Raw genomic sequence first — 27467 nt, forward strand, 5'->3', positions numbered from 1 at the left:
CTCTCCCCATTTTGCAGACGGGGAGACCAAGGCATAGCGAATGGCAGCGAGTGTCCCAAGTGGCAGGGCATGTACGAGGCAGAGCTGGCCCAGGGATTCGCACAGGGGCAGTCTGGCTCTGGGTCCCACGCTCTTGACCTCCACGCTGAGAGGCACCCCTAGGGAGGTCCCCAACCCCTGGGTGCCGGGGAGAGCCGGGAACACCTCCTGGGTGGTGAGAAGAGCCACACAGGTTGGTACCTGTTTCTCAGCAAGACGTGGGTAGCTCTGCACCCCAAGATCCTATAAGTGTGACCCCAGCTCTGTTCCCTAGAAAGCTTGCCTGTGGCAGCTGCAACCCCCGTCCCCCCATGCCAGCCCTAGTCATGTCTCCATCCCTGCAGCAGAGAGAACACTGCTGCCCGCTTACTGTCTAGAGACCCCTCGCTATCAACACTAGAGCTCAGCCCTGGCAGACCCAGCACAGAGGTGAGTCATGCTACTGTGGTATGGGTGAGCCTCGGAAACATGCAAAGAGAGAGAAGCCAGCCACAAAAGCTAGGGCTGCCGTAAGGAAGTGCCACGCACTGGGAGGCTTGAACACCAGAAATTCATTGTCTCACGGTTCTGGAGGCGGGAGTCCAAGATCAAGGTGGGGGCAGGATTGGTTCCTTCTGCCCATGCGAGGGAGAATCTGTTCTATGCTTCTCCCCCTGCTGCTGCTGGCGGTCTGCGGTGTTCCTTGGCTCGTCCATCTGTCTTCATCTTCTCGTGGCATTCTCCCCGTGCGGTGTGTCTGTGTCCAAATCTTCCCTTCCTATAAAGACATCAGTCATATCAAATCGGCGCCCACCCTAATGGCCTCCTTACCTCTATCTGCAGTGGCTCTTTCCAAACAGGGTCACATTCTGAGGTTCTGGTGGGGGGGTTAGAACTTCAACATATGAATTTGGGGAAGGGGGGCACAGTGCAACTCTTCACAGCCTCACACTGCATTATTCCATTTATATGAAGTGTCCAACATACTCCTGGAAACAGGAAGCAGATTAATGATTGCCAAGGGGCTCAGGGGAGAGAATAGGAGCGACTGCTTACTGGGTACGGGGTTTCCAGTTAGGGTGATAAAAACATTCCAGAACTAGGAGGCAGGTTTAGGAAGACTAGGTAACTTGCCTGAGCCCAGAGAGCTACTAAGGGGTTGAAATGAGATTTGCGCCAAACCTTGTGTTCTTTCTGTTACAACTGGGTTGAAACGGAGGGGTTTCTCTTTGGGCAAGTTGGCTAAGTTCTCTGAGCCTCATCTTCTTTGTCCACCAAATGGAATCGATAGATTCTCCTTCTCTATCCACATGAGAATTCGAAGACATCACGCATGAAAGAATCACTTCTACCTGCTTGATGAATGGCGGTTGTCGTTACTCTATCAGTCTGGGTCCATCCCCGAAAAACAAAAGCCACTCGATGTCGTTCAGACTGAAGAAATTTACTAAAGGAAGTTGATTTCCCAGGTGAGAGAAGAGCTGAGAAGCTGAACAGGGGGATCGTGAGGCACCCAGATGTGAGTGACAAGAGGAAACCCCTTCCACCCCTGCAGTGAAATGAGAACAAGACGTGGTAGTTTTGCCAGAGGCCAGCCCATCCTGCCCATGCTTGGATTGTGGAGGAAGCTGGGACTTTCCAGAAGGAACTGGACCCCCTGAGGGGTTGCAGTAGCACCACCAACACCGTCCAAGGAAGAGAGGGAGAAATACCCTGACTTCTCCCTTCCTTGTACCTTCTCATGTTCCATCAGAGCCTCCTGTTGGCCAAAACTGCCCAGAAGCCACGGGCAAGGGAGCCTGGGAAGTGTAGTTCCCTGGGATACGGGGGTGCCCTCAGCTGCCTGTGTGGGTGGTGCGGCGTGTTTACTGTTGGTCTATGTGTGCTGGTTCACGTATGACACCTGCCTGCTGCAATCAGACGTGCTCCCAGGTCTGCACCGAGGGAGAGAGCAGAGTTGCAGCCCGTGGCTGTGTGCGCCTTGTGGCTACACAGCCCTTTGTGTGCACATGCATGCAACCCCACACGGCACAGCCACAGGGTCTCCAGCCCGAGAAGACACAGCGGACTGTGTGAGTCCCCATGCGCCGGTGCCAGGAAGTCTCCAGAGCTGGAGCTGCCTGCAGCCCATCCCTTCCGTGGCCGCGGTGGTGGATTCACGTCGGATCACCAGCATCGGGGCTCAGAGTGGCCCGGCCGGTCTGGTCAGCTGAGCCACTGGGCAGAGGCATCTTCCTCCTCCACTGCCCTCAGTGAGAGAGAGGATCGAGGAGCTGGTGAGAGAGAAGGCCCCAGAATCTGCAGCATTAGCCTTTCTTTGAAGTGAGGAAGCAGCTTTTGCTGTTTTCCTGAGAAATCCAGCTCCATCATTCGGGATTTTGTGGCATCTGCCTATCGATTCCACATGAAGTCTGGCCTCCTGCTAGGCCGGCCTCCTGCACCTGCCCCCATGCCTCCTGTCATCACCATCATGCCCTTGGCTCTTGCACCTTGCCACTCAGACGGCACCTGAGGGCGCATGGTCTCCGCCGCTCTCCAGAGAGCCCCGAGGATACAGGACCTCGTTGGGGGGGGGGGGGCGCCTCCCTCACGCCGGAACATGGCAGAAATCCGATGGCAGAGGCTTCCGTGTCTGGTTGCATCCTATGCAAGACGCTGAAACAGCTGCAGAGTTGGGTAGGAGGAGAGGAGGGCGAGGGTCTTCAGCACCGGGGTGTGGTGTGAGTTGCATGGTGCCCCCAAGATATGCCAAAGTCCTCACCCTGGTATCTGTAAATGGGACCTTATATAGACATGGGGTCTTTTCAGATGTAGTCAAGTCAAGATGAGGTCGCATGCCATAGACTGGGTCCTTGGAAGAAGATGAGACACACACGGGGAGAAGGTCCTGAGTAGGTGGCGATAGACGCTGAAGTATCTTAGCGACAAGCCAAAGCACGCTGAGGATCACAGGCAGACACCAGAAGCCACGAGAAAGGCCTGGAACAGATTCCTTCCCTCGGTCTTTTGGAGAACGCAGAGCCCGGTTGACACTTGTGATTTTGGACTTCTGGCCTCCAGAACTAGGAGAGACTCAATCCCTTTTGGTTGAAGTCCTGGTTTGCTGTGCTGTGACAGAGGGCCTGGGAAGCGAACCCAGGGAAGTTAATTCGGCCTTGCCAATAACCACCGAAAGAGCTAGCCTCCTGAAGTGCTTCTCGCGTCACGCTCCGAGCGTGGGGAGGCTGAAATAAAAGAAACGTGACTTCGTCAGCCCCCGTGTGTGGAGAGCACACTTTGTAGGCTGCGAACAAGTCTGTATCCCCTCGTCGAACCCTCCCACCAGCCCTCTGACGTCGGGACTGTTATTGTCCTCGTTCACAATTGAACAAACCGATTCGCAGACAGCTGAAATCATTTTTCCAAGGCAACGTGAATATTTTTATTTCTTTCTGGGTCAATGGCTATTTTCAAGACCGGACTGAGCTACCGAAGGCCACGTGGACTTGTTTAGATGAGAAACCTATTAGTTTGAGAGGCTCTTCGTAACAAAGTGCCACAAGCTTAGTGGCTTGCCCCAACGTGGATTTAGGACCTCACAGTGTCCGTGGATCGGGAGTCGGGGCCAACCTGGCCGGATCCTCTGCCTGTCGGGTCTCCCCCCCGCTGCACTCAAGGTGTCAGCCGGGCTGCATTCCTTTCCAGAGCCTGGGGTCCTCTTCCGAGCTCACCGGTTGCTGGCAGAATTGGTTTCCGTGCATGACAAGGCCCCGCTCTCTTGCGAGCCATCAGCCCAGGGCCTCTGAGCCCCGAGGGCTGCCCACAGCTCCCTGCCACACGGCCCCGTTGGCGGTTCACGACCTGGCACTGTGCTTTCTTCCAGGCCGGCAGGAATGTGTCTCTGACTTCGCCCCCTCCAGCCTGCCACAGTGGGGTCTTATATAATGTAATCTCCTCGTCAAATTCACAGGTTCCTCCCACACTCCAGGGTGGTGGGAGTGGGGGGGGGTTCAGAAACTATGTTAGGGTTCTGCCTCCCGGGTGCAGAGGAACTTGACTTGGAGTCCTGGCGGCGTCCCTGACTTGAAGGTGTGACCTTGGAGAATTTCCTTGCACGCCCTTTAAATGGGAGGCTCCTGATTGATCAAGGCTGGGCGATCACACCAGACACACAGGGCTGTGTGCAGGATTAAATCGGTTAAGCCATCAAGCTCGGCAGTTGCTAGGAGCTCAGGAAGTGGCAGCTCCCTCCCCTCCCTTTGCAAGCGTGGTTCCCTCACAGAGGAAAACACGGGCTGGGTGGTGCGCGTGGGAGACTTCTGGCCCTGGAGCCAGAAGGTGTGTCTGAGCTCCAGCCCATCTCAGGCAGGGCTCAGGTGTCCCACGGTTTCTGCTGCCCCTTCCCCATCTCCTGAATGGTAAGCGTCACTACAGCTTTGCCTGGTGAAAGGCAGCGATGAAATAAGATCCCCAAACAAACAAAATGCTTCGTAAAGGTCAAGGTCTTCCTCCTCATACAGCGTGAGGCATAGTTCCCTGTGCCCAGAGGCCAGATCCCACAGGAAGGGTCCCAGCCCCTCCTGGTGCTGAGCTGAGCAGCGGGGGTTGTGCTGTGCAGGTTGGGGGCAGGTGTCTTTCCTCCTATGAGATCACTTGTTAGTCCACCTGGCACCTTCAGCACGTGTTGTCATGCCCTGGTAAGAATCTCATGCGGACTGGGTGTTCTCAGGGAAGGCCCCGCCCTACCCAGCCCACACGTACTGGCTCACGCTGATGGTTCTTGGGTGCGTGAAGAATCAGGAAAGGGTCTTGCCAACTGACAACCAGAAACCTTGTATGTGTAGGGCGTAATTTGGCCCTGACGTTGAAGCATGCAGATATCAGAGATACGGAGGCACAGATCTGCGGGCTGAGCTTTCTTGCCACTTCAGAGAATTCTGGGTTGGAATTCCATTGTCCGCTCTGCATTTCCAGCCCCACCTCCCACCACACGGGCTGGGATGGCAGGGGACAGTCCCCAGGGGGAGCCACTGCCCACCCAACTCCGTCCATCCTTCAAGAGTTATCTCAGAGGTGGTCTTCCCCGTGAAACCTTAACCTCATCCATCCATCCGTCCTTCCAACCATCCATCCATCTGTCCAACCTAGCACTCCCTGGAGCCTGATGTCAAGACGATCAGTCTGGCGGGGGGCTTCTTGAAAAGGTAACAGAGTGGGAGGCGGCTGTGACATTCGCATTGCTCTCTCTGAGCAAGATCAGCCCTGGTGCCTGGGCCCCCTGGCCTGGGTTAGCCCAGAGATGGACTTAAAGGGCTGCTTAAGAAGCATCAGTTCCCTCCCTTGCACAGGCACTTCCTAATTTTGTGTGTTCTTTTTCTTTAGGAGGGCCTAATTGTACAAACTCAGGGCCCAACAAAATCTAGATCTGTTCCTGATAGGGCTGTAGATATAAACATCACCCAAGCAGGACTTCCCAGGAAGATGGGGTCCCTGCCTGTGGGGGCACCGAGTGACCCTTTATGAAAGAAGGTACAGGGTCCCCGAATGTAAATGCATCCCTCTGTGGGTAGCCCACTTTCCTCCAGCAGGTCTCCCTAATCAAGCTGTATGGGGAAGAGACAGTGGGCTTCTGGCTCTGAAACAGAGCCAGTCTCCAGGGGTGGAACTGGGGGTCCCTCCCGGCTAAAGCCAGCCCGCTGCTCCTAGAACCTCACTCTCCCCAGGCCAGGTACGGGTCCCCCAATAAGGATCGTGCATTATGTTTCCTTTCCTTACTCTACTCTCTAGCTCCCCAGACAGCTGGAAAACACACTCATCAGACTGACCTTTCAGCCTCCAGCCAGCGGTCCTGATCTGTGTCCGCAAACACAGGGCCCTCCAAACCTGGTTGCCCCTGAGTTCCCCCAAGGAAATTCCAGACGCAACGCCCACCCCGGCACCCTGACATACCCACCCGGGCTCTGACTGGCTGTAAGGGACCTCAAGCCTTCCCAGGAGGTGCTCTGCTGGCCACCCTCCCCACCTCACTAACCCGGAGGCTGGCTGGCTCGCAGTCGTGCGGGCCCGAGGCTCGCAGTGGGGGCTGCAAGCACCATGTCGGGGCTCGACATTTGCTGAGAGGTTCTCTCTCATTTATTAATGAACATTGGCAGCGGCCCTGTGCATTAGGGCTCGGTGGGAGCCGTGGGCTCTGAGAGGCTGGCAGGCAAGGCTGCTGGCTTCCAGGGGGCTGGCATCTGCCAGGCTCCGTGTTGCCCCTGCCTGTGGTTACACCCCCACGTACTTGTCTGCTCGAAGTAAAATGTATGCATTTGGGGGCAGAAGGCACCTTCTCACCGCTGCTGGGGTTGGTCTGGGCCCTCGGGGACAGGTGCACACCTGTCCATCTACCTTCTCCCCCATCGCCATCCCTCCCACATGCCGCTTGCACACGGATGACACACCCTGTCATTCAGGGACAACGGTGTCTCAAGACTGGGGCTGAACTTTATAGAGTGCTTCTCCTCTGGGCACAGACACACACGGAGAAGGCACGTCAGGCACAGGGCCAAGGACACCCATGCTTTACCTAATCCTCCCCTTGGGAGCAGGTCCTGCGGTTATCCTGGCTGCTCAAAGCAGGAAAACAAGGCACAGGGGTTAAACTGCTCGCCAAATAGGAACAGCCCCTAGTGGACTCAGCTGACCTCCAAATCGACCCCCAGGTGGCCCCATCCTGGTGACCACTAAGCTGGGTATCGCGTAAGTAAAAAGCGTGCACTTTGGAACCACAGAGCTGAGTTCAAATCCTGGCCTCTCCGCTGCTTCTTGGAGTGTCAGTTTCCTTCTCTGTAAAATGGGACAGGCGGTAGATCTAAGGGCCACGCGGCCGGGTGCCCACCCAAAGTCACTCTCCGTGGCTCCTCCCTTCCTTCCTAGAGGCTGACTGGTGGGCAGGTCGTGAGCGAGAGAGTGACATCTCCGGGACGGGTGTGGGGGTGAGGACTGGGGATGCCACGGCCTTGACATGAGCGGGGCGGGAGCAATTTGCCGCCGGGATCACCCAGAAATCCATGGCCTCGGGAACGTAGGTGGAGAGAGCCACCTTGCAACGTGTGAGAGACTCCGTCCAACATCTTTATTTCTCTTTAACAAATTTCCCCTGGGCCAGTTTCAAATCAGGTTTATTCCGGTACCTCAAGGTATAAAGCCTCTAACTCAGAGCCATTAGATGTAACACAGTCAGGCCTCCACGGACACAGTGCTGGCTCCTGGCCACGGTCACGCCACTGCCCCGGGTCACGGCGCCTCGACGGGCCTCGTTCTCCTGGCTGTGACTTGAAGGGCTGGAGATGGGCGTCCTGAGATTCCGGCCGCAGGCAGGGAGAGGTCCGGCTGGGGAACCGAAGACTGTGCTGTTCCTACGTCTGGATCTGGATTTCAGGATTTCAATCGGGAGGAAAAATGGCTTTACTGAATAATGAAAGCCTTACCATCATCACATGGCAGCGGCTTCTCGCGATGCCCGAGTGAGCGCGGACTTCTAAGCACTGGCGGGGGGCGGGGGGGGCAGGTGTCGCAAGGGCAGGCGGACGGCTGGCCCAGGCTCTCACAGGCGTGGACCCCACCAGGGGCTTGGGAGCCCACACCTCGCATTTGCCAGCATCTTCTCTGGATGGGCCAACGTGGTTTATGGCACGTGCGCTGGGTTGAACGTGGGATCCAGACAGGCCTCTGGGTTTTTCCTTTTTCCCTTTTGTTGCTGTCGCTCCCCCCTATTTTCGAGGTGGCAGCTTTTACTCTGGGTTGAGAGTTGGTAAAAATGCAGCTTGCCTGGCAGCCAGTCACCCTGGGTCCCCGGCTGGGCAGCCCAAGGATTCGCCTCTAGATCAGTTGTATTTATCATATTACAATTGGCTTGTGCTTCCAAGATTTGTTGACTTAGGAGGGTTGGTGACGAGCAGCGCGTTTCATCGGCATCTCGTGAACAGAGGCGGTGTTGACCTGCCAGTGCCTTTGGGCTTGGCGAGTGGGCATTCTGTGCCTTTTCTGGGAATGTTCACCCACTGGTGGGCAAGACAGGTGGGAGTGCAGAGCAGATGTTCCCCCCACCTTCCCCATGTAGACGTGGAACCAGGGGGCCAGGAGAGAGCAGTGACACCCCCCCCCCATCCCTAATCCCACAGAAACTCCCTTTGGACAAAGTTCAGTGCAATCCCACCACCACGGATGAAGCAGACCGGAATAGGAGCTCAAGATTCAAAGATAAGTCTCAGGCCTGGCCGTGTGGCTCAGGAGGGGACCTGATTTAAATATAAGGCAGGAAGCTGCAGCGATCGGTCACACAGAGCATTATGTGGACTCAAAACAGAAGGTGGAGGCAGGTCGAGGAAGGCTTCTTGGAAGGGGCGGCACCTGCCCTGATGATTTCGGGATGTTCACAAGGAGGGAAACTCCAGACAAGAGGGAAAGCCAGAACAGAAGACGGCTCAGAGAAGCACACCTCACGTGAGGAATGACACACACAGCTCGCTGTTGTTGGAGGATGGAGCCAGCCATGAGGCTGGCGGGCAGTGGGAACCAGCCCGCGACGGCCGGCGTGCCTGAACTTTATCCTGCAGGAGGTAGAAAGTCACTGGTGGTGCTGTGGCCAGTCCCGTGTCACCAGATCACCCTGGCAGGTGATTCTGAGGGAGGCAGTGACAAGAATACCAGTTAAGAGAAAGGCCACACAAACCCAGATGAGGGCAGGTCATGGGGATGGAGGGGGGCCGTGGGCCTGAGACATCTGAGGGGGTCATGTTGCAAGATCAGCTGGCGGGTGGTATATAGGCAGGAGGACGAAGAGGGAGGAGACGGGGTGCCTTCCAGCGAAGACCCCCCAGAGGGGAGGGGCAACACCACAGTGGGAGGGGGCGGAGGGTTACCAAGGGTGGGATGAGAGTTGAAGTGTGAGCCATGCCATCCAGGTGGGGGTGTCCACCAGGCGGTGTCACGGGGTCGGAGTTGGACAAGCTGCGGACTGGAGAGTTCAAGGTCCCTGGAGGTGGGCAGACAGGACCTGAGTGCAGACAGGAAGTGGACAGCCCTGGTGGGTGAGGGTGGGAGGAGGCCCTGGAGAGAGGGAGAAGCACAGTCAGAGGGAAATGAGGAGTGTCCCCCCAGGCAGGCAGCTCCTTTCAGCAGCACGGACCGGCCCCCCAGCGGCACTCCCTGCCTCAGGCTCCATTTCCAAATCCATTTCATCTGCGGGCGCTCCACACAGCCTTCTCCCTCACCCAGGCTGTGCCTTCCCACCTGAGCCCTTCGCCGCGCATTTCCAGGGAGGCACAGCCATCCTCTTGGTTGGTCCACTTGGGCCCCCAGCCAGGGTCATACAGAAGCTGGTGAGAGGGAAGTGCTCCTGGGGAGTGCGCTACCTTCCAGGAAGCTCACGGAACATTCCAGCACTTGGGTGAGGACTCCCTCAGCCCTTGAATTGCCAGCAAGTGCCTGTATCCACGGACATATCATATAGAGGCCGTGCTGCTGGTAGAGCCAGGTGTTTAAGCACTTGGGCTCTGAAGGACAATCGCCTGGCTTCTAATCTGCACTCAGGATTTGAGCAGCCCTGGGCAAGTCATTTAACCCCTCAGGGCCTCAGTTTTCCCAGCAGGAAAATGGGGTTGATGAAACCAGCAGAACCCACAAGAGAGGGTTACAGGAGGACTCAATGAGTTAAAACACAAAGCGCTTAGGACAGGGAGAGCCTCCGTACTTGTTCGCTGCTCCTGGCGGCCGTCCCTAGTGTGGCAATGGTGGTAGTTAGCGTGGGAGCAGCTGCTCCACCCCCCAGGGGCTCCCCTCTGCAGACTTTGGTCCTGCGTCCCTCGCCCGCCTCCGCAGACTGGCAAGAAACCAGGGCACCTGCACGTTATCAGGATAGAGGAGGCTCCAAGTTCAGGCCGCCGGGCGGGGGGGCCTCCAGACAGCGGGCTTTGTTTAGATGAATTAGGGGAGGGTCGACACCTCCGCCCCAACTGACTTTCAGTGGGCCTGGGAAGGGATGGTGGGTCACAGATTTTTAGAAGCCCCTGGAGATGATATGAAATCGGCGATGTGCAAACACTGATTGTCTTCCTAATGAGGTGACAAATGTGGCTCCTCGCTACTCGCTACTCGCTTCTGCTGGGCCCCCACCAGGCCTCCCCCCCGGCTCCCTGTGCGCAGAGCCCGGTTGCATGCGGGGCCTCTCCTCTCTCCCTTTTTGTCTTTCGCTAGCATTTCTCTTGCTTAATGGTGAGAAGCTGGGATATGGCTTCCCATTAACTTTTATCCTCCCCATAAACGGTCTGCTTGAGTCTCAATGACAGTTGTTCTCTCTTCCTGGGGGGTTTCTCCGTCGTAGTGAGCGACACCAGCTCACAGCCGGCTTGGAGCTGCCACGTCCCGGCCCACCAACACCCTGCTCGTGGGCCCTGCTGTGCCTTGGAGGGAGGGAAGCTAGCTTTTATTTATTTATTTTTTCATGCAAGCAAAAGCCCCAGGCCTTAGCTCCCAATCTCCTGGAGGAAGCTGAGGTCAATTGAGCTGTGCCTGGGATTACAGGGCCCGGAGCCAGAGGGCCAAGGTTGCAGGGCGCCTGCTCTGGAGGGGTGTGAGCATGGCCTCTGGGACCAGCTAGGCAGGACAAGTGAAGGCCAGTGGCCAGGACTCCAAGGCCCTGAGTCTGGGCATAGCCAGGAGGAAGTCCGTGAAAGGGAAGGTCTGGGAAGGTCACTTTGAGAGGGTGTTAGTCTCTCTAAGCCAGGGCTGTTTTCCAGAGGAGATGGGTGATAAGGATGGGGGCACGAATGAGCCTTGGGGAATCCTTCCTCTCTGCCCCAAGTCAGCAGGTGACCTTGAGTGAGGCTTCTGTTCCAGAGCCTGAATTCCAGTTGGCCTCCCTGCCTCCACTCTGCCCCCCACCCTGAAGAGGGACAGACCTCCTTATAAAGCAATCTGATCACGTCCAATAGCTGGTTTAACCCTAGAGCTCCAAGGCCCGCCACCTGCCACCTCCTCCCCAGAGCCCTCCACCTCCAGCCGCACGCACGGGCCTCCCCACCTCTTGCCTCTGGGCCTCGGCAGGGCAGTTTCCTCTGTCTGCGCGTCTGCCCTGTCTTCCTCCTTCGGGGGCCAGCGGCTGTGTTGGTTCCACGGGCAGCTTCTCTGACTGTTACAGGCTCTCCAGCCCCCTAGGTGCCGACTCAAAGTTAAGAAGTTCTGGCTGACCGCCCGCCCGCCGTAGCCCAGTGCCCAGGCCAGTGCCTGACATACGGCAGGCTCTCGGGACACGGACGATGACCCAAATCAAGGAGGCCTGGGTGGCTGTGAACACTCAGCTGTGGGGCCCTGGGAGGGAGGATGGAATTGACATGCTCTCTCTGGCTCCAAAGAGGAATGGAAGGTACAGGGGCCAAAAGTAGAGAAGCCCTTCCCGGAAAGCTGCCAGGCAGGATCATCAGGGGCTGGGGACAAAAGGGACAGGCCACCAGGGATGGCTGATCAGCCCAGGCACTCTGAGTCTGTCTAAGCCCACGATTTGGTGGTTCCTCACCAAGTCACCTGGAAACACTGGGGTTCCAGGAGGTGAGGGAGAGCTTTAACCTGGCGCTCTGGACTGCACGTGCTGGTAGTAGTGAGAGGGATCTTTTCTTAAGATTTATATATTTATTTATTGAGAGTGAGAGAGAGCACGCATGCGCACGAGTCAGAGGAGGGGCAGAAGTAGAGGGAGAGAGAATTTTAAGCAGACTCCACACCCAGTATGGAGCCTGATGCGGGGCTTGATCCCATGACCCTGAGAGCATGACCTGAGCCGAAATCAAGAGTCAGACGCCTGACCAACGGAGCCACCAAGGTGCCCCAGTGAAAGGGATCTTAAAAACTGCGTTCGCATCTGGCTCCTGGCTGCCCAGGAGGAGCTGTTCCCCCAGCACCCAGGATAGTCTGGGAGAGACTCTGTGCCCCACAGACCAGCCCATCCACACCATCAGAAAATGCTGGTGACCTGGCAGGTGTGCGCCCTCCAAGATGCCGGCTCTCTCTGCCTCCCATCTTTCCTCTCTCTTGCCCTGTTCTCAAATAGAAGAAGGAGGCAGGGCCACACAGTGGTGAGAGTCTGGTGCTAGGGTCAGACAGGAACAGAATCCTGGCTTGGCTCCTGGGGGCTCGATTACCTCCGGCAGTTACTTGCCCTCTAAGAGTCTTGGCTTCCTCGTCCGTAAAATGGGTTTCTAGGAGCTTTTCTACTTTCGAGGTTACTTCATGGCTTTTGTGAGAAAATGGGAAAGGCTTAGCACAGGGGTTTACAGGGGGTCTGTGCTCAACTGAAGCCAGCCTGATTCGTCCGTGGGTAATGGGGCTAAGGAAAAGCAAAGTCAGAAGAGTCAGGAAGATTTTGTTCGATTCGAAAGCAGCAATATCACAGATATATGAAGACAAGGACAAATCCTTGTCAGTCCTGATAGGAGACAAACCTGGCCTGCTCTCTTCTCCTAGTAGGACCAGCTGTCTCTCTGTCACTAGAACAGAGCTGATTATAATAACAGCAGCTTACATGTTTTAAACACTCACAATGTCCCAGGCACCATGCTATTTGAAGACTGCATTAACTTGTTTAATCCCCCGAACAGCCCTCTGAAGAGTTTCTCATTTATGGTCCCATTTCACAGATGGTAAAAATGAGGCACAGAGAGGTTAATTGGAACCCCAAATCACACAGCTGTGTGACAGAGCCAGGACTAAAACCCAAGCAGGATAATTTCATAACCTACCACCTCTGTGGTATCTGGCCACAAGGTGACCAGTAGGTATCGTCTTGACTCATAGCCCCTGCATGGGGTCCTGCGACGAGAAGGATTTAGACTGTGATCAGGGGAGAAAAGTACTGGGATCAATAAGCAATGTCTGCCATGGACTTGAGAAGGGAGGACTCAGCTCTGTGCAGGCCACTTATCCATCATGAGCCCTGGCATCGTGGACATCCTGGCAGGCTCATTCTTTGTTGTAGGGGCTGCTCTGTGCCTTGCACCTCCACCCACTAGTTGCCTCCACCCACTAGTTGCCAGTAGCACTGAGCTCCCCCAAGTTCTGACAATTAAAACAGTCTCCAGACATTGACTCCTGGTAAGCAAAATCGCCCCTGGCTGAGAACCCTTGCACTGGAGCAGGCAGCGGGGGATGAGCAAAAGAGCACTGAACTCGGAGTCAAGAGACCTGAGTTCTAGGCTTGCACGGCACCAACCAGCCCATCACCATGGAAATGGACCTTCGCCTTCCCAGGCTTCAGGATCTTAATGTGTAACGTGAACGGGATGAAGGGGATGGTCCCAAGGGTCCCTTCTAGAAGTTTATGATTCCATACTATGATTCTCTTTCCCTCGCCCAGGCCCTTCAATTAAAACTCTCAGGTTATTGGAGCGTAACTTTCCAGAGATCTGCAGAGGCAAACCAATGGAAAAGCCTAGTATCTGCAGAGAGCCGTTTCACCCCCTTGGAGCTCCGGATTTGCCCCCGATTAAAAGAAAGAAAGAAACAAAGAACAAAAACCTAAACCTCGAACCTGAGATTTCATCCAAACGGCAGTTCCCAAGCAGACACAAGTAGAAAAAATCACAATCACTGAACCCCCATTTCCCTGTGTTAGGAGAGAAAACGAGCTATTGGTTGGGGAAGTCTCCCTGGCTCTGTTCAATTATGAATCTCAGCAGGAAGCCTGGAAAATCCCGGCCCACCAGGAGCGAAGGGTTGGAGGAGGCGTGAGGCTGGCGCTGTGAGTTCTTGAAGAACTCACCGAGGGACACGAGGGATTTGGGGTGGCACGTGAGGCCAGGCTCCCATCTCCTGCCCAGGGGCTGGGACGCATGGGCAGGAGCGGGGCCATGAGGACAGGGCCTCGGGGGCCAAGAGCCATCTCTGAGGTCCTCACAGCAGGCTTATGGGGGAGGAGACTTTGTCCAAGGACCTGGTTTATTGGCTGCCAGCAGGTAGGAAGGTCTTTTTTATTGGGATGGAGGAGAAACCACCATTTATGGGGAAACTTCTCCATGCTGGCCTCACAGGGTCTCATTACCTTATTCCTCATGGAATAAGGATGTGCATGGGTATCCCCACTTTATGAGGAAACAGAGACGTATATAATTGTATAATTATAATGGTATATAAGGAACAGACTGGCCTGATGAGGGTTTTCCCAGGGGACTGAGACCTTGCAGAGTGGAGTTCACAGGACACATGGCTTCCACCTGGCAACGTGGGGACTGGCATTCAGCATTCCTGTCTCTGCAGACACAACATCCCTCCTGTGCCCTGGGCTTTCTGGTCTCCCAGGAGCCACGCTTATCTTTGTATCTTCTAAAAGCATTGCACACGTGTCTTGAGAAAATGACGTAGGAGCTGGGCTTCGGAGCCCATCAAGACTGGGTGGGAATCTCTTTCCCCGATGAAGGTGTGGTTGGTTGGGGGTTGGGCTTCTCCTGGTTGCAGGCACAGAAACCAATTTCTTCTGGCTAGATCCCAAAAGAGGACTTTATTGGATGGGGGGGGGCCCAAGGGATTGAGGAAGTTTAGCAGCGGACCCCTGACAACACCCCATTCGTGAACTCCCCAATGTCCCTTGGCCCCTGGGTCTTCTCTGCTTCTGATCCAAAATCCAAACTCCCAAGAGAGCTTCTGACTGGGCCAGCTCTTGGGCCAGCTGTCTGTCCAGGATTCCTGGCTGGGGCAGGACCATCCAAAGTGGCCACTGGGGAGAACTCTGTGTGAGGGACCCATTCCCAGAGAAAGGGCCTCCCCACGGGTGCACGCCAGAGGTACCTCAGAACCTCGGACGGGCTTAGTGCCGGGCACACAGCCCACCCTTTCTCTCCCCATCTTCCGCCCCTCTGGTCAAGCACAAGAGCCTCAGAATCCAGGTCCTGGAGAGCTGTCTCAGTTCACCAGAGTAACTTTGCTCTCCAGGTCCCGGGTTTATAGAGACAGAGTTTGAGGGCAGACACAAAGTTCTCTCTGCGAATCCCACTACCTGGGGGAAGGAGCTTGAACCAGAACCCTAGCAGACACCTAGCCAGAGTCTAGCCCTCTTGGAAACAGGCGCTGTCTTCCTTCTGTTGCTGAGGACAAGAGTGACCTCTCACAAACGCTCCACTAGGGCTCTCCTAGTTAAGAGAAACATCCTTTTGGACTAGGTAGCTCACCTAGATTGCTAGAGGGAGGAGGCTTCTTGGAGACAGAGCCCCACACCACCATCTGGTTATGCAGACAAGAGCTGAGGGAGGAGTCCTGGGGTCCAAGGTGCTGTGGAATCTGTTCTTCTCTGCTGGCATCCATCACTCCTCAATATGGCTCCCTCCTTGTGGCTGACAGTGGGCGGGGGCGAGGTAGGCGGAGTCCCGGGTCCCCCGCTGGCCTCCCCACCCCACGCTTCTGGCAGCGGCCACACTGAGGCTGCCATGGTCCTCTGGCAGCTGCAGGAAGCTGCAACTCTGAGCCAGAGTTTAAATGCATCCCTCCTCACAAGGCTCTTCAATGTGAGGGGAGCGATGAAGGGGAGCTTGTTAATCCTGGGGGAGCAGAGCCTGCCATCTCCCAGGCAGCTGGGCTCCTCTGGGATGAAAACAAGACCCCCAAGGGGCGCCTGGGCAGGGCCACAGACCTAACAGGTCAACAGACACCCAGCCGGGCTGGGAATAGAATCACAACCACGCAGAGCCTCCGGGGACTGGGGCTCCCTGCATTAGTCATGAGGAGACTGTTCCAACTGCAGGAAAGCTCACAATGGCACCTCGAAGCCAATGGCATTCAATCCAGTCCACTTACAGGGTGATGCAGGCACTCCATGACAGCAGCCCCACATACCTTTCTCAGCCTCCGTTTCTCCTCACCATGCCTGCTTTCTTCCAGAAACTCATTCCCTGGAGCTGTCCCAGACACCCCATCCAGCACTTCTCCCTCATTCTTTGAAACTCCATGAACCCCCTACTTCCCTCATAGCATGTGTCACTGGCTCGCTTGTTTTAAGCTGGGCTGTAAGTTCCTGCCAGCAAGACCAATGTCTTCAGGCTCCCAGGGGGGCTGGCATCAATCAATGAATACTGAAGCAAAAGAAAGGACAGGCATGGGACAACTGGGGGGCTCAGTCGGTTAAGCGTCCGACTCTTGGTTTCGGCTCAGGTCATGATCTCAGGATTGTGAGATTGAGCCCCGCATCAGGCTCTGCGGTTGGCATGGAGTCTGCTTGGGATTCTCTCTCCCTCTCCCTCTGCTTCCCCCCACTTCTCTAAAACAAATAAATAAATCTTGAAAGGAAGGAAGGACAGACGGATGGGTAAAGGGTCAAATGGATGAACCATGTCTCTATCAAAGGAAAGACCCCAACAGATCCTCTAGGCCGAGGAGGCATCTCAGTGACTCTAACCTAGGGCCGCCCAGAGAAGGGAAGAGCACATATGAAACATGTCCCAGGTACTGGGGGCGGGGATGATGACACCCAAGGAGGCCACCCAGGCTCTGAATCCCCGTGGCCATGGAAGGGACGTGGAGGACTCTGGTCTGGTCTGAAGGCATCTCCAAGAAACGATATATCCACCCTCCCAACAGCCTCAGGATTTATCCTTCTCAAAGTGGTCTGACCAACACGGGGCTCCTTGGGCCTCCCTTTGGCTCTGAAAGATCATAAAAATATTTCTCCATTTTCCAGATGAGGAGAAGCTTTCCTGACTTCCACTCGGCAACCCAGGTCAGGTCCTCCGTGAAGTGCTCTCTGAAACTCCGGCCTCCTCCTTCAGACCTCTTCCCCTCAGTCATAATTGACTCCGTAACGGGAAAGCTCCGGGATGGCGGAGGCCATGCCCGCCTGTTCTCTTCTTGTATCGTTATTGCTGGAACAGAGACACTAAAACGTGTAGTGTCTTAAACTTCCATAGAAGTGGATTTATTGCTCTAAGAACAGTTCCAAGTGGATAGACCTCTTAGTGGGCAGTTTTCCTCCACAGTCGGATCCAGGCGCCCTTTCTGTCACGTGGCACAGCCATTCCCGGTGGCGTAGAGATGGAGGGACGCCCCCGCTTCTCCAGAGCTTTGTCCAGAAAGGGCGCACATCAGCTCCGCTCACACTCCGTTCATCAACTCGGTCACACCACAGCATTAACTGCAGAGGAAGCCGAGAAGTACAGGGCGGCCCTGCATTGAGTAAGGAAAGGACTCAAGCTGTTAGCGAGCGACGCTCTGTCCATCCGAGGGCCCGACATCCAGCACACAGCAGGTGCTCCATCGACGTAAGTTGGATGAAGGAACTGAAGGTCATCGTGGCTTAATGGGGTCTCCCAGAGAGTCACTCATGCGCCAGGGAACTGGGGCACCCCCAGGAAAATCCAGCCCAGCCCACACTGCCTCCTCAAGCCTGGAGTTTCTCTACGGGAGCCCAGACAGTGGTTCCCCAACAGCCTGCCTCCAGCTGCTGCTGGAGAGAGGCCAGCCCGTAGGAGGACACCGGAGCGTGCCAAGTGGGAAATCACAGTAACTGGGAGGGTTCTCTGGAGATAAGTGTGGAGGTGGAGGAATCATGAGGCGAACTCTGAGGGGGGATTACGGGAGCAGGAGGTGAGGCAGAGCGAAGAGCTTGACGGGTGAGAGAAGTATGGAGGCTTCCAGCCCCAGGCCTGGATGCTGGCCATGTACCCTTCACCCTGCATTATGAGCCCTCCTCAAACTCTTATGTTGAAGTCCTAACCCCAGGACCTCAGAATGTGACCTTATTTGGAAGTAGGGTCTTTAGAGAGATAATCAAGTTAAAATGCTGTCCTTAGGGTGGGCCCTGAACCAGAAGACTGCTGTCCTCACACAAAGGGGAAATGTGGGTCCGGACAGACACGCACACAGGGAGAACACCATGTGAGGCCAAAGGTGGAAATCAAGGCGAGGCCTCTACAGACCAAGTGAGGCCAAGACTGCGGGCAAACCGCCATGGCTAGGGGAGAGGCCCAGAATGGACTCCCCTCAGAGCCCTCAGGAGGAACCAGCCCTGCCCTCCCCTATCTTGGCCTTCTGGCCTCCAGCAGCGAGAGAGTGAAATTCTGTTGGTCAAGCCACCCAGTCTGTGGTACGATGTTACAGCAGCCCCGGAAATGAGTTGACAGGCTGCCTCTCCGTGCTGGAACCAGCTTGCCCAGGGCCCTTCCAGCCTGGCCTCCAGTCCCTCATCTGCAAACACATCGAAGGACAGGACAAGGGTCTCCCCAAATGAAGGGCCCTGCTCACATAGCCCTGTGCTGCCCTTCTTCTCTCTATACCCCTCACGACCCTCACCCTAGGCACCTCCCTTCAGGAGCAGCCACGGCCGCTTCCAACCTCAAGTCACCCTCCATGAAGACCTTGTATAAAGCCCCATCTCCCCGCTTACCACGTGAGACCCCCACACCTGGCCCAGCCTCTTCCGTCTCTGCATCCCCCATGCTGCTCTCCACCCATGCCACGGCATCTGAGTTTCCAGAACACAAGCTGGCCTACCTGCACCCCTTTGCCCCCCTGTACCCTCCACTCGCGCTGTCCACCATAGCGTCTCCTATGAACACAGCAGCGCCCCCCCAGATTCCCAGCCTTAGCCAAGCTCTGCCCTCGGGCTCGCCCGCCCCCTACTACCACTGTCCTGACTACCACCACCCTGCCTCCAGCTCGAGCACTCCACCTCCCAGGGAAGGCTAATCCAGCCTCACCCATCGGCCATCAGCCAGTGCCCCTTTGCCCAGGAGTCCAGGAAAACAAGTTTTCCCGCCGCTAAAGAGTGTCGGGGACCCATACGTCCGCACCATGTCCAACCAATCAGAACTCCTCGTAGCTCTGAGAATGCGCTGCATCCTTCTGCCTCCAAAGCGAGGGAGGTGAGGGCGTGGCCGCTGAAGCCAGGTGGCCTGGTTCGAATCCCGGCTAGGACACTTAGTAGCAAATGGTATTAATAGTCATCCTATCTACCTCATAGGCTTAGTAGGAAGGTGAAGTGAGGAAGTGACAGGTGCTTACCATAGAGCCTGGCACATAGCAGCTGCTGCATAAATCCTTGCTGCTATTCTTGCCATGAGGATAATACTCTTCCCTACCTCCCCCCCCCATAGCCTGACCACCCCTCAGTTCTCCACTTCCTCCACAAGGTCCTGGGTCTTTTCTAGAAAGGCCGGTATCCTCCTGGAAACGTACAGCCCACCAGTCCTCCAAATTGCTCCCGCCCTTCCCACAGGAAGTTAGCGTTAGGGTTGGGGGCCAGCTGCCTGATACGCTGCTCTGGGAAGACACTGGAGGGGAACAGTCCTGGTGGGTCATTGGTGCCAGGACTGAGAGGCACAGGCTCCCTCTGAGCTTCTCCCCCGTGCCTCACCCCGAGGTAAGGACTTGGTCCACTTGGCCCTTGGACCAGGGCTGGGACCAGCATATGACGGCCCAGCTCTCAGTGCAGAGTCCAGCGAAACCTCCTTAATTTGGTCTCGCTAGGAGACGGCCGCTGCAGACTATTGTAAAGTCAGTTGAGAACTGTTTGGAAAAATAAGCGTTGTTCGATTATTTTCCAACACAGAAGATGATTTAGATGAAACTGCTGAAATGTGTTGGCCCACGGGTGGGCCTGAACCTCACCTCCTCCGTCAGCCGCGGGGGCCTCCTCTGGGCTTTTCCACCCCTCGTATTGACCCGGGAGGGCGGGGAGGGCGGGGATGGGGATGCTCTGCTGTCATGGGTCTGAGCGGCCTCTGCAGGGGCGTCTGTTCGCTGATGTGGGCCCCACCCTTGAGCCCCCCGACCTCAGCTTTGAGCTCAGCCAGAACTTCAGGACAAGAGCCTCTAATCTAAAGCACTCTGATGCGGTCCCCTGCCTTCCAGCCCCGAGCACCCCCCGAAATGATACTCACAGTGCTTCCTCTGAGCTGCTTGTGTTGTCGGTGCCCCCGGCCGAGAGCTCGCTCTGTGACAGCAAGGACGGAGCCTCGCTCACACCCGTAGCTCCAGTGCCCGGACCACGCTTGGCACACGAGAGTGAAAATCCTGTTGGCCGATGACTGACGCAGGAAAAGCCCCGCTCAGCACCTCCTTCCACTTGGCCCTTGGCTGTGTCCTCACACTCATGGTGTCCTTGAGCCAAAGGGGCCTCGCTGTGTCAGGCCGCCTTCTCCGCACCTCCGACCGTCCCCCTGGACCTACAGCGGCCTTTTCCAAGGCCCGGAGTTGCCTTTGCCTCGGCTGCAGCGTCAGGAAACCTGGTGCTCTTGGCGGCTATGTGGCTGCACGTCCTCACCTGTCCTGGGGAGGAGGACCAGCAGCCCAGGCTGCATCAGAAGCCCCCCACGTTTGCTGCGGGGTCTCGGAAAGTAGCGCCAGGGGAGATCACTTGATGAGACGTCAAGAAGATGGATTCCAGGTGCCGCCGCTCCGCCGCGTGCACTCCAGGTGTCCCCCGAGCCTCCACTTTACAATGGAGCAAAGGAGACTTTCCAGCGAAGGGAGAATGCCCAGGCTTTCCGAATTGGACCTCTGCGCTGCAGCTTGTGGAGCAGGCCTTCCAACGTCTCTCAGCTCCTTTCTTCCATCTTCAAAGGAGCGTGATTGCAAAGATGAAATGGGCTGATGCATGGAACGTGCTCGGCTCATTACCTTTTTCACCGGAGCCTGAGCCCAGGGCTTGCATGCAGAGGGTGCATCTTGGGGGGCGGTCCTAGGGAGCGGGCATGGTGGGGGAGGATGGGGGGGGAAGCTGGGGTGAGTGAAACCCAGACAGAGGGAAAGCCAGGGCCAGGGGCATCCCTGAGTTGACCATCACTTGGTTCAGTCCTCTTGGAACGCACCCCCAGAAGCAGGCAGTTTGGACCCCCAGGAGGGAGGATTTACCCACCAGCTCCCCTCCTCCTGCACAATGGTTACGGGGGGTGGGGGGATCCCCATCCTCACTCCATTTGCGGGGATGGGTGTGCAGTGCGGCTCCGCCCGGGCAACCCACCCAGTGCCCTGGGCAATAAGCCAGAAATGATGAGCGCAGGCGAATTGAGGTATGGGCAGGTGCCCCATGCGTGGAGCCGGCTCCGCATGGACGCATGGCTGGAGTAAGACGCTGGCGGAGAAGTAGGTATTGGTGGCTGCAGTTAGTGTTCATGAGGATCGAATGAAGTCATACTTACGGAAATGCTTTGCACGCGGTAGAGGCGTCCGCGGAGGATTGCCCTCAGTGTGGTCACCCTCTACCAGTCTTCTCACCAGGACTCCCGTCATGGCGACAGACCTCTGAAGTGGCCCTTTATGGAGATTGTGTCAGAGGGGGGTGCCCCCCGAAATGACTCGGACAGTGACCGACTCCGCTTTGCACTGAAAGTCCTACATCCCCGTAACCAACCAAGTCGTGGGGGCTGCTCCCCCTGGCTGCATGGAGGGGCATAACCCGGAATGAGCAGCACAGCACCGGGGGTGGGGGCGCACTGGGGACACCCCACCCAACAGTCCCACCCCCACGGTCCACACCCCACTCACCAGCCGTTGCATCTGAGCGGATCTGTGGTCAATTCCAGAAGGACCCGCACGTAGCCACTAAGAATCAAAGATCCCATTTCTTTTCTTTCTTTCAGTAAAAGCCCTACTGGTTCATGTTCAGACGTTGTAGGAAATTCAGGGAAAAAAAAAATAAAGAAGAAAACCTTAATTCGCTGATAAACCTGTCACCCAGAAATAAAACACTGCTCATTTTAAGGATATTTCTTTCCGGATGTTTCCTATGCCTTTAGAAATACCTTTAACAAAAGGGGTCTACGATGTCGGTAGACAAATGGCTCTATTAACCTATGCACACACTCATATCTTTTCCACAGAAAATAGTTCTAGAATCTTAGAGCAGGAGAGGCTCCCTCCGGCCCAATTCCTGAGTTTTGTAGATGAAGAAATAACTCACCTGGGGCCATGTGACAAATAAGTCTCTTTACACTAGTGGTTTCCTGACGCTCAAGAAGGAGTGGGTCACAGGCCGGTGACCCCAAGAGTGCCTCAGTATTCCTGCAATGTGGCCTGGCCAGGATCTCATCATTAATCACCCTAAATATCACTTAATGGATAACATGGCAAATAGCCTGTTCACGGAGATAGAGCACATGTGAAGTGGATTGGAAATGGTTTTCTCTCTTACCTCTCAAATCACCCATTCATTTTCTCCCCATTGAATGCTTTGGGCCAACACTAACAAAATTAAATTCGACAGGGATAAATGCAAAGTTCCTAGGAATAAACACGCCATTCAACAGAAATGAGTTGGGGGACGTGAGCCAGTTCTTGAGAAAAACTCCGGGGCACCTGAGTCAACACCGGGTCCCATTAACAGAAGCATGGAGTCCAGAGGAGAGGAGGGGACAGCTCTGAAACATTGGGTTCGGTGGTGGGAGCTGAGAGTTGGAAGCTGACCCAAAGAAGGGAGCTAGGCTGGAAAAGTCTCTTGGAACCATCAATAAAGAAAAGACTGAAGGAACTGAAGATGTCTGACCTAGAGAAGCCGTTCATTTAAGGGAAATACCCAACTCCTTGACTCTAGGGGAAGGGAGGAGTCTCTTTCACTCTCCATGTACCAAAGACAAGTGGCACCTTCTTCTCCACAGCCCCCCTTCTTTAGACTAGTTTTGGGGATAAGGTGGATGGGAATGGGGGTCAGGCTTCCTGCCTGTTAGTAAGGGCTGCTGGGGGAGGGGTCAGGTCTCAACAGTTGGCAGCTGGTAGGCCACTGCTTGTCCTCCGCTTTGGGCCTCACCTGCAAATCCAGCTGTCAGACACATTCAATGATTGGAAGGGTCCACACCTGCTAGAGGGATTCTTCTATCCCTAGGGATTGTAAGCAGCACCAGTGGCTGGAGTTCTATGGAGGAGCGTGAGCTTTCTGGAACTTCAAAGTTAGAGCTGTTTAAACATGGAACGCCTGGGGAGGGAATGAGGTGCCCATGGCTGGCGGTTACCAAAATGGGAGAGAATCAGGAGAAGATTCGGGGTCCCGATGGGGACATACACCCGATGACTGGCCACATTGTTTTGGAAGCCTGAGCCTGAGAAACCACATGAGTTTCACTCCAGCACACTTCACAAGGAGATGCCCAGAGAACCTGACTTCTCAGCCTCGGCCCGCGGGCTCCCACAGCTGACTAAGGAGCAGGAAGACAGAACAGGACCGTGAGCAGGGCACCTTCGCCTTCCTGTAAGTCTGTGCTCTTCCCGGGAGTGAATGAGGCATGCCGCATTTCCTCCCACACAGCACAACACGTGTACGAGCTTCCCGGGGCCACCGTAACAAATTGTCGCAAACCGGGTGGCTGGGAGCAACGAATGTTCTGTCTCACTGTTGTGCAGGCTGAAGTCCAAAAGCAAGGTGTCGCAAGGCCGTGCTCCCTCTGAGACATTGGCAGGATCTTTCCTTGCCTCTCCCTAGCTTTTGGTGGTGGTGGGTAATCCCTGAGATCCCCTGGCACATAGACACATCACTCCGGTATCTGTCTCTGTCTTCACATGACCTTCTCCCATGTATGTGTCTCTTTCCACATTCCGCCCCCCCTTTTTTTTTATAAGGACACCGGTCCCTGGATTCAGGGCCCACCTGAATTCTGTGAGACCTCATCTTAACTTGCTCAGATCTTTAAGACCCTGTTTCTAAATAAAGTCACATTCACAGGTACCAGGGGTTAGGACACCAAACCATCTTTCAGGGGGACATAATTCAACCCCCAACAATGCCCATTCCTTCTGTCTGTGCATAAGAGCTTGGTGTGGAAGGAGGGAAGGAGAGAAGAAAGGAAAGGGAGAGGGGTCAATGGACGACTGCACGTGTGCATTCAATGTATCTCTGAGCGTAATTGTACGTGGTGGGATCTGTGGTGTGTGCACACAGCCCCAAGAAAGAGGTTCTGTGGGCTCGCTGAATTGATAAACCATAACTGTGGATGGCTATGCAGCCACTAAAAAGAATGGCTTTTAAAACCCAGTCGATATGTTGGACGGTGTGAGTTCTACTTACAGTTTCTATCCGATACAAAATATCTCTCCTAAATGCAGAATCGAGGTTCGCAAAACACATTGAAGGAGCATTGGGAGCAAAGGTGCCTGTATGCAAGCCAACAATTCCAAACCCGAGTTTTGTTTTCAGATAGAATATATAAATATATTTCTTTCCTCATTTCTGCCAAGGGCATATTTTCCTTTCACATTATCGGTGCCGGAACAAGCTTTCTAGTCCTCGACTCTAGGCTATTTCTCACTAGGGCTTCCAGCAACTGTTGGATTAGCATTGACTTACTATTTTTTATTAAAAATAGACACAAGTTTTTCTAGAAGTTCAATCTATAGGTACCGACCTGGAAGGATGTTCGTCCATATTGTTAAAGGAGAAACGCAGGTTAGGGATGGAAGTGTATTGTATAATTCCGTTCAAAAACTAGGCATCCTTGAGGTCGCTTTTATCAGCCCTTATAAAACTAACCTATCATATGACTCAGCTGTCGTACTCCCGGGCATTTATCCCAGAGAAATGAAACCTTAGGTTCACGCAAAAACTTGTACTCGAACGTTCATGGCAACATTATTAGAAATAGCTGGATATCACAGGTGTAATCACTTTTAGCAATCAGATGTCACAACCCGTGTACATCCGTGCTGTGGCTTAATGCCAGCCAATAAAAAGAAGCAAACTGTTTATACACGTAACGACGTGGGTGAATCTTAAGAGAATAATGCTGGGTGAAGAGAGCCAATTCCGAAGGTTATGTGCTGTATGAGTCCATTTATAGAAAGTACATTCTTGAAATGACAATTCCGTACAAGTGGAGAATATCTCAGTGGTTGTCAGGGGTCAAGGAGGGGCTGGGAAGGCAGGAGGAAGGTGGCCGTGGCTCAAAGAGGCATCCTGAAGGATCCTCCAGGTGGTGGAAACGTTCTCTATCTCGACTGTGGCCATGTCAGCATCCTGGTTGTGACACTATAATTCGGCAAGATGTTACCGTTGAGGGAAACTGGGTAGAGGGTACCCGTACTATTTCTTACAACTGCCCGTAAATCCACCATCATCTCCAAGCAAAAAGTTCAATTTTAAAAAATGGGGGGAACCTCCCCTAGGTGTATGAGTGCAGGTGGGCACACAGAGGGAGACGTGGGAAGATACACGCTTGGCCTCTGGGAAACGAGGCCGAAGAGACATTATTTACTTTTTCGTTGTCACCCTCTTACTATTCGACTTGTTCCAACGAGCATGTGTGACTTGGTGATTTTGTTTAGGCTCATAAAGTGGCCCCAAAAAGGTGTGTGGGGAGAAGGACGGATGGTAGAGGGCTCTTCCTGCCTAGCCCACCCCCGCCTGGAAAACACTTGCTCTGCGTTTCCACGAGCACCCTGGATCTGGGGTGTGGGACCCAGCGTGAGGGGAGGGCGTGGCTGGCCCACGCTGGTCCGTGTGGCCCGCTTCCCGGCCAGCCTGACACAAGCCCACCCTCGTGCTCTTTCTTCTCGCTCACAACCTCTTGTGCTTCTCCACCAACCCAGGCACTCACGGAAAAGTAAGGACCCACAGAGTAGAGGGTGGGACATTTCTGGGTCGGTTAGCAGCGAGCCTTCCCTGTGCCGCCAACAGGGCCAAAGATCATCTGAGTGCCTTTCAAGTGTTGCCTCTTGCGATTCTTCTAACTTCCCCAGGAGAGAAAGCGTGGGTCGTTCCCATTCTACAGATGAGGACATGGTGTTGTTCTTGCTTGGCTTGGCACCCTGGACACTGTCGAAGCCTGTCCCACTTTGGCCATCACCTCTGAGACCCACAGTCTGTCCTCCCACCATTCCCTGACCAAACCTAGCCCACCCACCAGTGGGCCCTCGAGGCCCCTGGGCCTTCAGGAAGTGGGGGGTCTTCACCCAGCACCCCGTCTTTCTGGAGGCAGCAGCTAAGGATCCCCGCAGAGGGGACAGCCTGGGGAGGCCGCTGGCGAGCTGGCTAATTGGTAAACGGGCGGAAGGGCAGCGTGCCCCGAGCTCGTCAGGGGCCTCTCTCAATTGGAAGCACTGAGAGACGGACGCCGGTCTGGCTCAGGCCCTGCTTCTGACACTGTGCCTCCAACCGAGAGGTCAGGCTGGGCTGTGGGAGGCCAGCAGGAGGCTTGGCAGCAGCGGCAGAACAGTTGGAAACAGCCCTAGCCCCAGCCATGCAGCATTGTCAAGATGAGCTCCTTGCAGAAGCAGGGAGGCTGAGCCGGGCATGAGGGGGTTGGCTGGCAAGGCAGGGCCTGACGCCCTGGGTGCCCCCCTCTCTGCCTGTGTCCACTTCTGTGCTGGGCGTTCCAGACTGCAGGGGAGCAGGGGCTGGGAGAGCAGGACAGAAGCTTCTCGAAGGGAGGCCTGGCCTCTCCTCCTGCAGTTACAAAATGACCCAGGGTGTCCTGCCTCCCCCTCTGTGGAGGCTACTTCTCAGAGATCGGGAAAGGGAAAGAAGGCAGGAGGTGGTCTCAGCCTTTCTGGAATTTTCTCTGGCTCCATGTTCTCTTCCCTCCATCACACTGAGTGAGGGGATCATAATCAGTTTGTCAAGTGCAGATTTGGAATGTGCTTTAGGACGGATTTACAAGTGTTTACGAGAGAGGAAAGACAGGCATCACAGGGGCAGATTTCATCCCGACTCACCTGACCCAGACCCAGACCTTCCCCCCACTTCGGCCCCCAGCCCCTCCCCCTACACAGGTCCTACTGAGTCCAGCCACCAACTTCCCACCACTCTGCAGGCTCTGACCTCAGGCCTCCCTTTTCTCGGCTTCCCCCTCTGCCCAGAAGGCCCCCTCCCCCTGTTCCCAGGGGCAAATTCTTTGTCATTTTTCAAGATGGCTCTGCAGTCCCCTTGGACGGGGGATGGCATGTCCTGCTTGCCCCGAGCAGTTCAGCTCGATGCCTCCTGTCCCTGCACAATTATTGATGGTGGGCCTTTCACTCTTACAGGTGCCCAGACGTGGACCGTCGGTGAGATGGTCACCTCCGGGGCGCTGCTCCCTCTGTGCGGTCCTTCTGTGTGTGTGTCCGTCCCCGCACAGACCAGGGATGCCAGAGCGGGCCTTTCTCCTCTCTCTGTGCCCAGGGCCTGCCCAGAGCCTGCCGCACACGCCGAACTTAAGGCTGGACTGAGTGGACGCGTGAACCCATGGCGCGTTTACAGTGTTCTTTCCCTCTTGCTCTCCCCAGGGATCTATAAAGGCCACTGCTTCCGGATCAATCACTTCCCAGAGGACAACGATTATGACCACGACAGCTCGGAGTATCTCCTTCGTAAGCGTCAAGAATTTTTCACTTCCTTGCTGTGCGTGGAGGGGGGAGGGCTGTGGCTGGAGGAAAGACGTGCCGCGTGTGGGTAAAGGGGGTACTGTTCTCTGGATGCTCTTCTGCTCCCTTTCTGATTCAGAAGTGTTATTCCAGAAGATGGACTTTTGTCCGACGCTGCCATGACATGCTGG

The 27467-nt window shown here is 55.3% G+C and overlaps 1 protein-coding gene across 1 annotated transcript in view; it reads left to right on the top strand.

The window, feature by feature from the left end:
• CACNG4 (calcium voltage-gated channel auxiliary subunit gamma 4) overlaps positions 1 to 27467 on the top strand; it is a 56902-nt gene that overhangs the window by 19671 nt on the left and 9764 nt on the right. The window contains exon 2 of the mRNA XM_026512417.3: positions 27199 to 27282. Coding sequence (XP_026368202.1) covers positions 27199 to 27282 — 84 coding nt within the window. The remainder of the gene's footprint in view (positions 1 to 27198; positions 27283 to 27467) is intronic.

The sequence above is a fragment of the Ursus arctos genome, unplaced genomic scaffold (genome assembly GCF_023065955.2).
Source record: "Ursus arctos isolate Adak ecotype North America unplaced genomic scaffold, UrsArc2.0 scaffold_24, whole genome shotgun sequence".
NCBI classification, from domain to species: Eukaryota; Metazoa; Chordata; class Mammalia; order Carnivora; family Ursidae; genus Ursus; species Ursus arctos.